The sequence below is a fragment of the Budorcas taxicolor genome, chromosome 14 (assembly GCF_023091745.1).
Source record: "Budorcas taxicolor isolate Tak-1 chromosome 14, Takin1.1, whole genome shotgun sequence".
NCBI lineage: Eukaryota > Metazoa > Chordata > Mammalia > Artiodactyla > Bovidae > Budorcas > Budorcas taxicolor.
Window position 1 is genome coordinate 28229672 of NC_068923.1, and position 11929 is coordinate 28241600.

An 11929-nucleotide genomic window follows, 5' to 3' on the forward strand; every position below is an offset into this window, starting at 1 on the left:
ACGAAACAGATGCATTCATAAACCACACCACAGATGAAATATTAACAACCTGTCATGCAAAACTGCAGACCAGACCCATGGGGGTGGTTAAAGACTAATTCTGGAAGTTAGTCTGAGACTATCCAAAATTTACTTTCTCTGAAGCACAAAAACTTGCTCTTGGGAGAGAGGAATCTTCTTATTTTTCTCCTCCTAGACAAAATGCTCCACCCTGAGATGGTCTTGGGGGAAAAAAGGAAAGGATAAATGCTAACATATTTGAGGGGAACCAAAACAGCTAACGGTTTCCAAGTGCTCAAATTCTTTTTAAAAGTCTCCAGTCTCTCTGTCTGAGCTCAGAGTTCTGAAACAGTCAGGAGCTTGAATCTTTTGTCATACTCTTCCACCATTAGCTGGTAAGTGCTTTTATAGTGAAAGGGGAAAGGGCTCATTTCAAGGTCAGAAAGAAGGCTTTAGTGCAAATGGGGTCTTGGCAGGACACAGAGGAGAGATGATTCTGGGTTCATGGTTCAGGCAAGCTTCTATGCCCCTGAAAACAGTCTGCTCCAAAAACATGAAGAAAGGGCGAGTGTTAAACCAAACCAGGAAAAAACAATTTTCCAATCAGAGAAGCTGGGGGTAGCGAAAGCCTGGCTACCAAGGACCAGTTTGAAGATGGCAGGTTTATTGGCCCAGGTAATCTGTCACCCTGTTAAAAATATAGTTATTGCCCAAAATGCCATTGTGTGATTCATTTCCTCTCCCTTTAGAATGTTCACTCCATCACACGCTGCAGGATATTCATACTCCGTGCCACCCAGAAAAGAGGTGGAACCCCCCAAATCCAACAAAGGGATAGTTGGCGAAGGTTCACTGAGGAAAACAACTCTGTAGGGCAGCCAATCAGAGTGTACGCTGCTCACCTCCTCAGTCACGCATCCGGAAGATGAGAAAGAAGGGGCGCCATGCTGAATTCAACACCCACAGTCTCCACGCCATCACCTGTCTGGTTGGCCTCACGCCGAAAGGCCTGTCCATCTTTAGAAATGGAAAATGCCATGTGTGAGAATTATGAGGTTTCTGAGGTTTGGGGATTAGCAGAAGAAGGAACTGATGTCACTGTCCTCCTGGTACTCTGGAACAATCTGGTCGGAAGTTCCTACTTCTGAGTCGACGTACCCAGGTTCCAAGACAGACTCAAACCAGGGATGGAGTAAGATCTCTGGGGCAGTGAGTCTCTCCGAAGGCTCCCGTCTCAAGAGGCTGCGAATGAGGCACCTGGCTTTGGGAGAAATGTGGTCAGGAATGCAGAACTGTCCACGTCGGATTTTGGAGAAAAGGGCACTGGGGTCTGAGTCATGGAAGGGGTAGCGCCCCACCAAAAGGGTGTAGAGCATCACCCCAAGGCTCCAAACGTCCGCTGCCTTTCCGGAGTAGGTCCCCGTGGTGTTCAGAATCTCAGGGCTCACATAGGCTGGGCAGCCGTGTTTGTCTGACAAAGCGTCATCCTCTCCCTTGATTATATGTGTATCTTCAAGACTTTCCAGTCTGAGCTGGGTTCTGTAGAAGACATGAAACAAGCCATTACTTCCAGATCCAGCTGCTATGAAAAACAAGGCCTTCCTTCCCAATAATAGGGCCCACAGGCACTCAACGCAAAGGCCCAAGGAATGCCAGTTACCCCTTCATCCAGTAAGCACTACCTTGCAACCTACCCAGGAGGACTCCAGATTTCACAAACCAATACAAACTGCAATAAAAATTAGCAAACTATTGAGAGAACACCTGGGGTGGAGGGTATGATGCAAAGCCCCAAATACTATTCGTGAGGCTAGAGCTTAGAAGAAATAGCCTAATAGAGGTTACACAATCTACTAAGTGCACGTTGCAGCAGTGGGAGCCTGTGTCAGGAGAATGCTGACATTTCTCCAAAGGCTGCCAGGGAAGAACAGTTTATCCTACTGCTTCAGGGAGAGCCAAAGCATCCTACAAGCCGATCTTATCTCTTATCACGCCACTGACTACCAGGGTCACTAGGACCGATGCTTGGCAATACAGAACATTACAGAACCTGGAGTCCAAGGTCACGGATATTGCACACGGATTGTCAGCACTCCTGTTCCCATTGATACACACACACAGAGAATTCTGTCCACCTGAGCCCAAGCCCACAATGGCCTAGACTCAGGAAAAGTATGAGGAATGTTAATTACGGATATTGGGATATTTAATTGCAAAGAATGCCAAGACAAGAAGGCAAAGAAAGCAGCTGGTGGGTTTGAAAGATGCAGGACGCCTAAAATGCCCATGTACATGTACACATGCACACACACACACAAATACACAAACACACACACACACCCCCTAGGATGGCATAGCACCACCTGAGCTCGTTTACCCAGATAGGGATTCATGTGTTCAGGTAACAACCAATCTGAAACATCTTCAGTCAAGGCTCTCAGGTGAAGCTGCAGGTGCCTCCCTGTTCAGATCCAGCCACTCAAGCCTCCTGGGCTCCCCCAAAGCCCAGAGCCACGTGGGGAGCCTCCAATATCTGGTGGCCACTGTGTCCCCCCGCCCCAAGTTTCTCTGAACTAGCCCTGTTTCAGTAAATCGTTGGTTGAGAAGGATGCAAATATTTGGTACAGGCTACTGGGTCAATTCCTTTTCCTCTTAAAGGTCTAGTTGTTTTTTATTTTTTTTCCTTCCTGCCTTCCTGTTCCCTGGAGTGTAGTATACATGTGCTAACTTCAGTATGTCCTCAGCCTGACCTCCCCCGTCGTTATGTAAAATACCCATTGGTTCTGTAAACGGAAAATATGACTCAACCCACACCGCCTGCCGCTGATTGGTTCCTGTAGTACTAAAACCCTGCACCTGTGCTGCTTACAGGGCTAGCGTCAGCCTGCCATTGCTTAACCCTCGGGTTGCCAAACTCCACGCACGTGACATTCGCCTGTGCAATGGCGGATTTCAAAAGTAAGCAAGGAGGTGTGTAAGGCATGTTTCAGAAAATACATCACCATATCAAAGGAGAGTGTTCCAGGAACTGGAAACTTCTTCATTGCCAACACTTTGCTTTTCTTTGCTAATCAGTATGTTCCAATAACTCTTGCAAGGTCAGATACAAAGCCAGGTTTTCTGGCAACAACCCTGTACATTTTCATAGGATCTGGAGTTAAGGCTAAAATGGCACAGCTACAGCAGGAGAGTGCACACCCACCTGTGCAACTGGACAGTGGTATTGCTCTTAATCTTTCCACAAGGGATGTGGCCCACCTCCTAAAACCAGGTAAGGTTTATCTTCTGCAGCTTCCTGACTTCTCTTGTCTGAAACCTCAACTCTGAATCTTAATGTCTCATTATTGTCTTATCAGGCTCATCTTGTTCTTTTATGAGGTAAGCCATGATCTATATTTAGCAACCAATTCCATCCGGCTTCCATTTCTTATTCAACAGTGGCTATTTTCTGAAGATGTATCCAAACAAAACGCCTAAAAAGTCACTGGACAAAGTGGAGAAAATATTGGGGGCCAAGCATGACACAGAATAGAAGCGTGGGGTGAAGGAAAGGGAGAGGTTTCTGCAAATACAACAGTCTGACCAGTTCTGTGACACTTCCTAGGTACCAAAAAAACAAAAAAGGCACTCAGTATAAACAAGGATTTTAAAATATCCTCTAGGAATCGATGCTGTGAAGGGCAGGCTGACATTTGTACCGGAGAAGAACTGACCTTTCTGACAACAATGGGGAATAAACCTGATCCCGGGGTGGAAGTGGGGAGGGTAACCTGTCCTCACGTGACATCCCACAAATGCACCGAGGTGTCCCCAGGCCACATCCACAAGAGTGCAGGAAACCCAGCTGTGGCCTTGGCTCCTTAGGCGAGAGGACTTCTCAAGACTGACTCTGGGACAACTGAGCCCTTGATGTTGTTCTGAGCCAACGCACCACCCCTAACTGCTCAACCTGCACCCTCGTTTCGGCTCCAAAAGGCACAGGAGAGGTTGTGGAGGCCGCTCACCTCTCTTCGGTGGAGAAGACAAACTTCCTAAGCTTCAGGTCCCCCAGCACAATGGCTGACTGGTGGCAGTGGGCGACGGCAGAGACAATCTGCTTGAAGAGCCGGGCGGCCTCCTCTTCCCGCAACCTCTTCCGGCTGCGCACATAGGAGTGCATGTCCCCAAAGTCCCTCTCAAAGAAGACGTAGGCCTTTGTTTCCCCAAGGATCACCTCCACGATGCCCGTGATATTCCTATGTGATGGCAGCTGGATGTAAGGCCGGATTTTGTCCTGGTAGTGTTTAATGGGAAACACCTGCAGAGAGAAGTGGACCCACTTAGGAGGCTAGAGAAGCAGAGACTGCCTTCCAGCAGCTGGGCTGCAATTCTCAATGTGGGAACTCTGGTTGACATGGGACTTCCCAGGTGGCACTAATGGTAAAGAACCCGTCTGTCAACGCAGGAGACATAAGTGATGGGGGTCTATCCCTGGGTCGGGAAGATCCCCTGAAGGAGGACAAGGCAACCCGCTCCAGTATTCCTGCCTGGGAAATCCCATGGACAGAGGAGTCTGGCGGGCTACAGTCCAGGGGATTGCAAAGAGCCGGACATGACTGAAGTGACTTAGCATGCATGCACACACCCCCATTAGCTCTTCAACTCCACTTTATGCAGTTGCAGCTACCCCTAACACCCCCAAACCAGAAGCATCTTGGGCTCTGGGCTAGCAAATATCCAAAGAGCCACCATATGGATGGTTTCTCTGTATAGCCTTCCACAAGCTCCAGAGAGCTAAGCCCTGAAGTCTCCACCCTCTGTGCCCCTTGCTCACTGGCGGGTGCCAAGGGGCTGATGGAGGTCCCTCTGTTATCTGCAGGAGCAATCCCTGGAAAGACATGACCTCCTGCAGACCAGGAAGGGCACAGAAGGTGGTGACTATGCAGCTTCCAAGTGGAAGCAAGGGGCTGGAGAACACGCAGCTCTGTCATTACTGGGAAGGAACAAATGACTCCCAGTCTGTCAACACAGCCCTAAGCAACCTGCCTGGGCTGACTCAGGTATAAGCAGTCTTGAGGTAACATTCCCACAGGAGGGATTCGTTTATTTATCTCCCTCCCCGCCCCCCCACCCCCCGACCAATTCCCACCCCCACCTTCACCCAGGACACCAGTAGCATCTCCTCTAAGAAGCTGACTGGTCTCTTTAAGGGCCTTTTGTTTAGTCCGGTTACTCATATCCTAGACTCAACTGGAAACGGTGACACACGGACTGTCACCATCTGGATTCGTCTATTATCTGCTCAGAGGAACTGGAAGGGGTTGCACAATGACCAGACCCACCCCACCTCTGAGGCCTGGCTGCTCTGTCACCAGCTCGAAGAAATCTCTCCGCTGCCCCCCTCCTCCCACCCCTAGCCCACACTCATACTCCTCCCAAAAGAGCTCTTAGCTCCAGAGACCCAGAAGAGAAGAATTTCCCCCCCTTTAAAACTGGGCTTGATCATGCATCTGAGTTTTCATTCGGGCCGGCCAGTAGATGGCAGCAGCGAGCCCAGGGAAGTTGGGGGGTCAGGTGAGTTGCAGAAAACCCAAGAGTGACTTTAACTGAAGGGTGAACCTATCTTTCAGGTGAAAAGGAGCAGCCCAGGGGATTATCAGAAATGTCTGAGACCGGGGTGTCCAGCTTGCAAAAGGTAGATGGACTGTGGGGATGTTCTGCGTCTACTGGCGCAGGAGGAGAGCGCGGGGAATCCTGTTTCCAGTCGTTCCTCCAATTGGATGGCATCCCTTATGTTCAAAGGAAAATCGCTGGCCGGAAAATCAAGACATGAATGGAAGCGAGGGTTCCTAGCCGGCGCGGGCTTTCCAATATTTCCATTCTGGCCAAATCTCCCAGCCCTGGCTGGAAGACCCCCCCCACCCCCCACCCCCCACCCCAGACTGCTCTCTGGGAAAGACAGAGTTCCGGTTCCAGCGCGGGTTCCAGCTGGAATCCCCAAGATCTGCGCCCGACACGGACCTCCCGCCCCCTGACCACCCACAACTGAGCCCGGGTGCCTCGCAGCCCCGGCGAGAAAGCTGCCAGCTGCTCCAAGCTCCAAGCAGGCACCCATTGCAGGGCGCCCTTCCAGAACGAGGGGCGGGGGGACCGAGGAGAATGAGAAAAGGAGAATGGCACGGCCCTGGGATCCATTTCAATTCCACAACTTATATGGAGCGCCACGAACTAAACTGGGCGCTAAGAAAATAATATCTAATAGATATAAAGCAATTAAGCACCGCACTTCCTCTTGACCGCCGAGTTCGAATTATACCACTTCATCCGAGCCTCACAATTCCCAGTAAGGAGATCCTGGTCAAATGCTGCCTTCCCGGGCTCAAATCCACTTAACCGCCTTGCCTCAAGCCCAAACGCTGGCGGCACCTTCGGCTCCCGGGCGCTGGCGGGCGAGACCTCAAACACTTTTGCCTGCCACCGTGTTCCCCCTCACCCGCGACCTCCGCCGGGTCCCGGCCCTCCGGGTGCGTACCTTGCAGCGCAGCTCGCGGCCGGTGTGGATGCACAGCGCCCGGGACACATGCTCGCGCTCAGCCAGGGGCAGCAGCAGGTAGTCAGCGATGCGGCTGGGCCCCGGCGCGCTCCCGGAGCCGCCGCCGGCCCCTGGAGCGGCGGGCGGAGGCTGCGGGCTGCAGGGAGAGCCAGGGGGGCTGAGGTAGTCCGGGGGGCTCGAACACTCGGAGAGACGTGGGCACTTGGCCGCCACGGCCGCCGCGTCGTCCGCGTCCAGCAGGCGTTTGGCCGGGGTGCCCCGGCCGGCGGCGAGCAACAAGGCCGGAGTGCGGGGCTGCGAGACGCCGTTCATGGCAGAGCGCACGGGACCGACCCGCATCCCGACCAGGGCCGGGGCGGCCCCTGCTTTATAAGTCCTCGGATCCGCCCGGAAAGGCGCGACGGGCGCCGCGACTTACTCCAGCCCGGGGGATGGAGTTTGCAGACGGAGCTTGGTTCTGCCCCCACTAGGGGCAAAGCTGGAGCCGCTCCTGGTGCACGCGGGGATCACGCTGGCAGCGCGTCCGCGGCGCGGAGGCCCGCTTGGGTCTCCGGATCCTCGCGGGTACCTGCTCGGGGCGCCTCGCAGAACGGCGGCAGCCGCCGCTATTGTTGTCGAAGCTGCCGACAGTCGGGGAGGCAGAGGCGGCCGGCCTTCCCGAGGTTCAGAGCGGCGAGCACAGGATTCCGCAGGCTCGCTGGAGCCACGGAGCAAACACACTTCCCAGAGCAAGAAGTCTCGTAGCGAAAGCCAAAGCAACTTTTCCGCGGCGCCTCGGAATCCGGCGCGCTCTTGGGCTCCCGGCGTGAGTGCGCGAGCGAGACGCTCTCGGAGAGAGTGACTGAGTGTGAGTGAGTGTGTGCGCCGCACCGATCCCGGCCAGTGCACTCCTCCTTCTCCTTTTCCTCCACCTCCTCCGCCTCCCGGTGACTCACGCTGTATACACACACACTCACAGGCCGGGCTGTGTAAACAGTTGGGAAGCCGGGTTGTGCAATGAGGTGGCTGCGACGACTCCGGCCCTGCCGCCGGGCGAGCAGTCACCGAAGTGGAGGGGGAGGACAGGGGCGGGGGGGCGGCGGGAAGGGGAGGTGGAGCTGGGTCGGCGGGGGCGAGCGGGGTGGCCCGAGGGCTGGGATGCTCGGGGCTGAGCGCGCTCCGGCGCAGGTGGTGAGTTCTGAGCCCGCTAGGGCGCGCGCACACATTGCCCCCAGCTCCCCCCAAACCCTCAACAGGCTGGTCTATGCAGGAGGCGGCGCGCGCCCTCCCGCAGGCCGTGGACTCAGCGCTGGAAGCCGGGGGAGGAGGCGGAGGAAAAGTTCCCGTGACGTCAGGGTCCCGGGGAAGTGGGCGGGAGGGGAGGGGCCGCGGGAGGTGAAGCGACCGGTGATTGGTGCGCGCTCCTCATTCACTCGGAGCACAATGGACCGCGGGCGCGCGCACCAGTTCTCCAGCACCCGCCGCTCGGTGCGGCCGCGGGGTGACTCCTTTTGCCCCGGGGGATCCCCTCGCCGCCCCGCGCCTGGGGACCTCGGGTTGGAGCTGTAGGCGTCGCCGAGACCCGGCGGTAGCCGGAGGAAGGGAGGAAAGAGAAGGTGATGAATTCCAGAATCACTCATTCACCCCCACGCGGTAGTTCCGGGGAAGACCTATGCGTGGTAGTGTATGTGACGGTGTTTTTTTTTTTCCTTTTCCTGCCCCCTCCCAGCTCTAATCCCCAGCGTCTGTTCGCTTCCACAAATAGAACCTTCTGTTGGATGAAATAAAAGCAAACACTAGGCCTTCTGCTCTCCTCCACCTCCACGCCCCTCCCGCGCCTGCCGCCCGCCCGGATTGCACGGAAATAGCTTCTCCTGGCTCCCCGGCCGCCCCTTCGCGGTGACTCGCAGAAAGAGCTTCCTGAGCCGCGGCCGGTGGGAAACAAAGGATGTGGGGAGAGGGCGGAAGGGGCCCACGTGGCCGTCTCCGAATTCCTGTCCCCTCCCCGTGCCTCCTCCGCAGCCTCCACACGCGCAGCAGGGTCTAGAACCCCGGGGCTAACCCGGTTCCTTGGTGACCGGGTAGATAGTGATACTGCCTACACCCAGGCAGTCCTGCCGGGGCGTGTGCATGCACTCGTGCAACCTGATTTGCGTGAGCGCGAGATGTGTCAGACCCTGCACAGAGCTCCATGAAAAAACAACCTAGACGCTGTCGCTTTTCTTTCGAGAACCAGGTCAATTCGGAGTCCCTGGACACAGAACATAGATAACTGATCAGAGTCCCTTCTGTACTTCTGCTAAATGCTTCATTTTCTAAAACCAGATCGAGCCCTAAGGATAAATCCTTTTCCATATTAAGTCTCCATTCATTCAGCAAGCACTAATGAAGCATCTCCTAAACTAGAGGCTGAGGATTAAGAAGATGAAAATTAACAATAGCTAACACTAATTGAACTCTGTAACGTGGCAGGCGCTGTTCTTAGCACTTGACACACTGATGTTTTACAACTACCCAGTAGTTATTTTTTGTCCCTTTTCACAGAGAAGCCTGCAAAGATTAAGTTACTTGCTGTGGTCAAATTCGCTACTGAATGCATTCAAGCTCTTAAAGCATTTGTGGGGACTCAAAGTAGAGATTACAATTTGTAGAGTTAGGTAGGATTCCATCTAGAAAGCATTTGACCTGGGGGGATATTTGGGATTGTAAAAGATTTGCATGGAGTGAGGGGGTGGGGAGGTGGGAGGGTGGGCGGGGCAGGTAAGACAGGATGTGGGGAAGGATCAGGTAGAAGAGGGGAGGTTGGCTATAAGGGTGGAGCTGAATCTGCAAAAATCATCGGAGAAAATCTCCAATCCCTGCTGAGAAGGCTGCACTTGATATTGTAAGCAAGAGAGAGTCCACCTGAGGTTTTCCTTCTTTCAAGTTCATTTTGTGCCAGTTATTTAAGATCCACTGAGCTGCCCACTGATGCTGAAGCTGAAATTCCAATACTTTGGCCATCTGATATAAAGAACTGACTCATTGGAAAAGACCCTGATGCTGGGAAAGATGAAGGCAAGAGAAGGGGACAACAGAGGATAAGATGGCTGGATAGCATCAGGACTTGATAAGCATGAGTTTGCACAAGCTCCAGAAGTTGGTGATGGACAGGGAAGCCTGGCTTGCTGCAGTCCATGGGGTCGCAAAGAGTCAGACACAACTGAGCGACTAAACTGAAACTGACTGAGCTGCCCACTGGCCATCATCACTTGAATGGCAAACTCAGCAAAGGCCATCAGCCTCTTTGTCTAAGGTGTGCACCTCCTTCACTGCCTCTTCTAAAAGAAAGGCATTGCCACCATCATCCCTGGGGACAGAATCCCTGGCAGTCATTTCCCCTTGAATCCACCTTTTTTTCTGTCCCCTACTGGGTTGTCACTGGGTCCAGTCCTAGTCCTGCTTGCTCTCAGAGACATCCCCTGGCCATCCCTGCTCAGCTCCCTGGGGCTGCCCCGCACAGACTTTTTCTCATGCTCCCTTGCCCACTGGCTTCCAGCCCATTCTGCCCAGAATGAGGCCCTGGAGGAAGATGGGAAGGTGCTGCTCTGGGCCCTGGCTGCACCTCCTCTGTGGCCCAGCCACCCCCACCTGCCTTCAGCCAGCCCCTGTGTGTGGCTCTCACCAGGTTCTGCCAAGATCTCCCTACAGGACTGAAGGATTTATCCACCCATGCCCACCCCACCCTCTATGCTGGGGGCGCTGAGAGTGCCTTTTGGGAGTTTTGGAAATTGCCTTGACTGAGTAGGGCTACCTTGCTCAAGTTCACACTCCATTCCCAGGAGGTCCAATGACAGGTGATTGTAGAGTAAACAGGTCCAGCCTCCTTGCCCAAATTTGAGCCAACGCTGAAGGGCATCCCAGTTTCAGCCCACCCATTTAGGGTCCACTGAGTTCATCCCGGAGATTGCCTCCAGCCTGGATCTTCTCTCCATCCAGTCCTATTCCTTCCTTCCCCTTCCAAAGGCGTTTCCATAATAAACCTCCTGCCTTCTAATCTCTGTCTGAGTCTGCCTCCTGGGGGGACCCAACCGTGGTGCCCTCTGCCTCTTCGTGGTCCTAGCTCACGCTAGGCACTCTGGCTCCTGGGAATCAAAAGACACCAATTTCCTCCCTCCAGCCCTGGAGTGAAAGCTGCTTCCTGATGTGTTGCTCATCTCCGGGCTGCCCACCATACCATGTTTTGTTCTATTTTTGTTTCTGTTTATCTAATACCTTTATAACTAGTTCCGCAATTTAATTTTTTCCACTGAACTTTCTGGCCTAGGTTTCATTTTCCTGTCTGATACAAACCCTGTACCTCTCCCATGTCAATCCACTCCTTGCCACTCTCATGATCTTAGTTCAGGACCTTCTCCTGGCTTTCTGCAGTAAGCTGCTAACTGGCTCACTCATTCATCCTTTCAGCATACAAAAGCACCTACTCTGCCAGTGCACCTACTAGATGCTGGAGTTACAATGGTGCACAAAACCAAATGTGGCCTTGAGCTCTTTAATCCATTCCCCACACAGCTATCAGAGTACTTTTTCTTAAATTTAAATTTGATCACATCAGGCCCTGGCCTAAAAACTTGGCAGAGGCCATCAGAAGATAAAATCAAAATACCCTCTTTTCTGGCCCTACTTCCCTTTCCAGCCTTATCTATCTTATCTCCTCACCAGCACCCTACCTATGCCAGATCCTGGCAGGAACCTAAGCACATCTTGCTAATTCACACATCTGCATTTTTGCCTGTGATGTTTTCTCCCAATTCCCCCCTCTCCCCTGCCAATAGGATGAACTCCTATTCATCCTTCAAAACCCCACCCAGATTTCCCCTGCACTGCTGTCAGATGTCAGTGTCATCCCAAGCACTGCTGAGTCTTCCGTCTAGCTTTTTTTCATGGCATTGTCCACTCAGCTATGTCCCAGAGGGCATGAACCATGTCTTATTTAGCTGTGTATCTCCCGTCCCCAGCCCAGTGTCTGTTATAAAGGGAGGGCTTACTAAGTGACAACCAAATAAATGTACTCAAGGGCAGAGGATTATCCAAAAGGAGGACCTGAAATGATGGACAGGGCATCTGGGCCAAGGCAGGGGCATGGGGAATAGGGCACAGAGTTAAGAGTTGAATGTCTAGCCCTAGAAGGAAACAGGATATGGGGAAAAAAAGGGGGGGGTGTGCTGAAGTTTTAGGGGCCTCCAGCCTGGATGTCTGGAAGGACAGACTTGTCCCTTTGGCATGCAATCAAGATAGCCAAGGGGACAAGTGAGCTAAAATTGTCATCACTTCATTGCTGGGCTTTTCCTGCTGGCCAAGTCTGGACTGAACTTCCATCAGACTTTTCAGATACTGATTTGAGGAAGCCTGTTGCTTTTTTAAATTTTATTTTATTTA

The 11929-nt window shown here is 53.1% G+C and overlaps 1 protein-coding gene across 1 annotated transcript; it reads right to left on the reverse strand.

The window, feature by feature from the left end:
• Positions 1-643: 643 nt before the first annotated feature.
• TRIB1 (tribbles pseudokinase 1) lies at positions 644-7545 on the reverse strand. Its single transcript, XM_052651712.1, has 3 exons — positions 6512-7545; positions 4005-4297; positions 644-1539 (listed from the first exon to the last, which is right to left on the reverse strand). Exons 1-3 carry the CDS (start codon positions 6869-6871, stop codon positions 1074-1076), a joined length of 1119 nt encoding a protein of 372 aa, XP_052507672.1. The 5' UTR covers positions 6872-7545; the 3' UTR covers positions 644-1073.
• Between the last annotated feature and the right edge of the window lie 4384 nt (positions 7546-11929).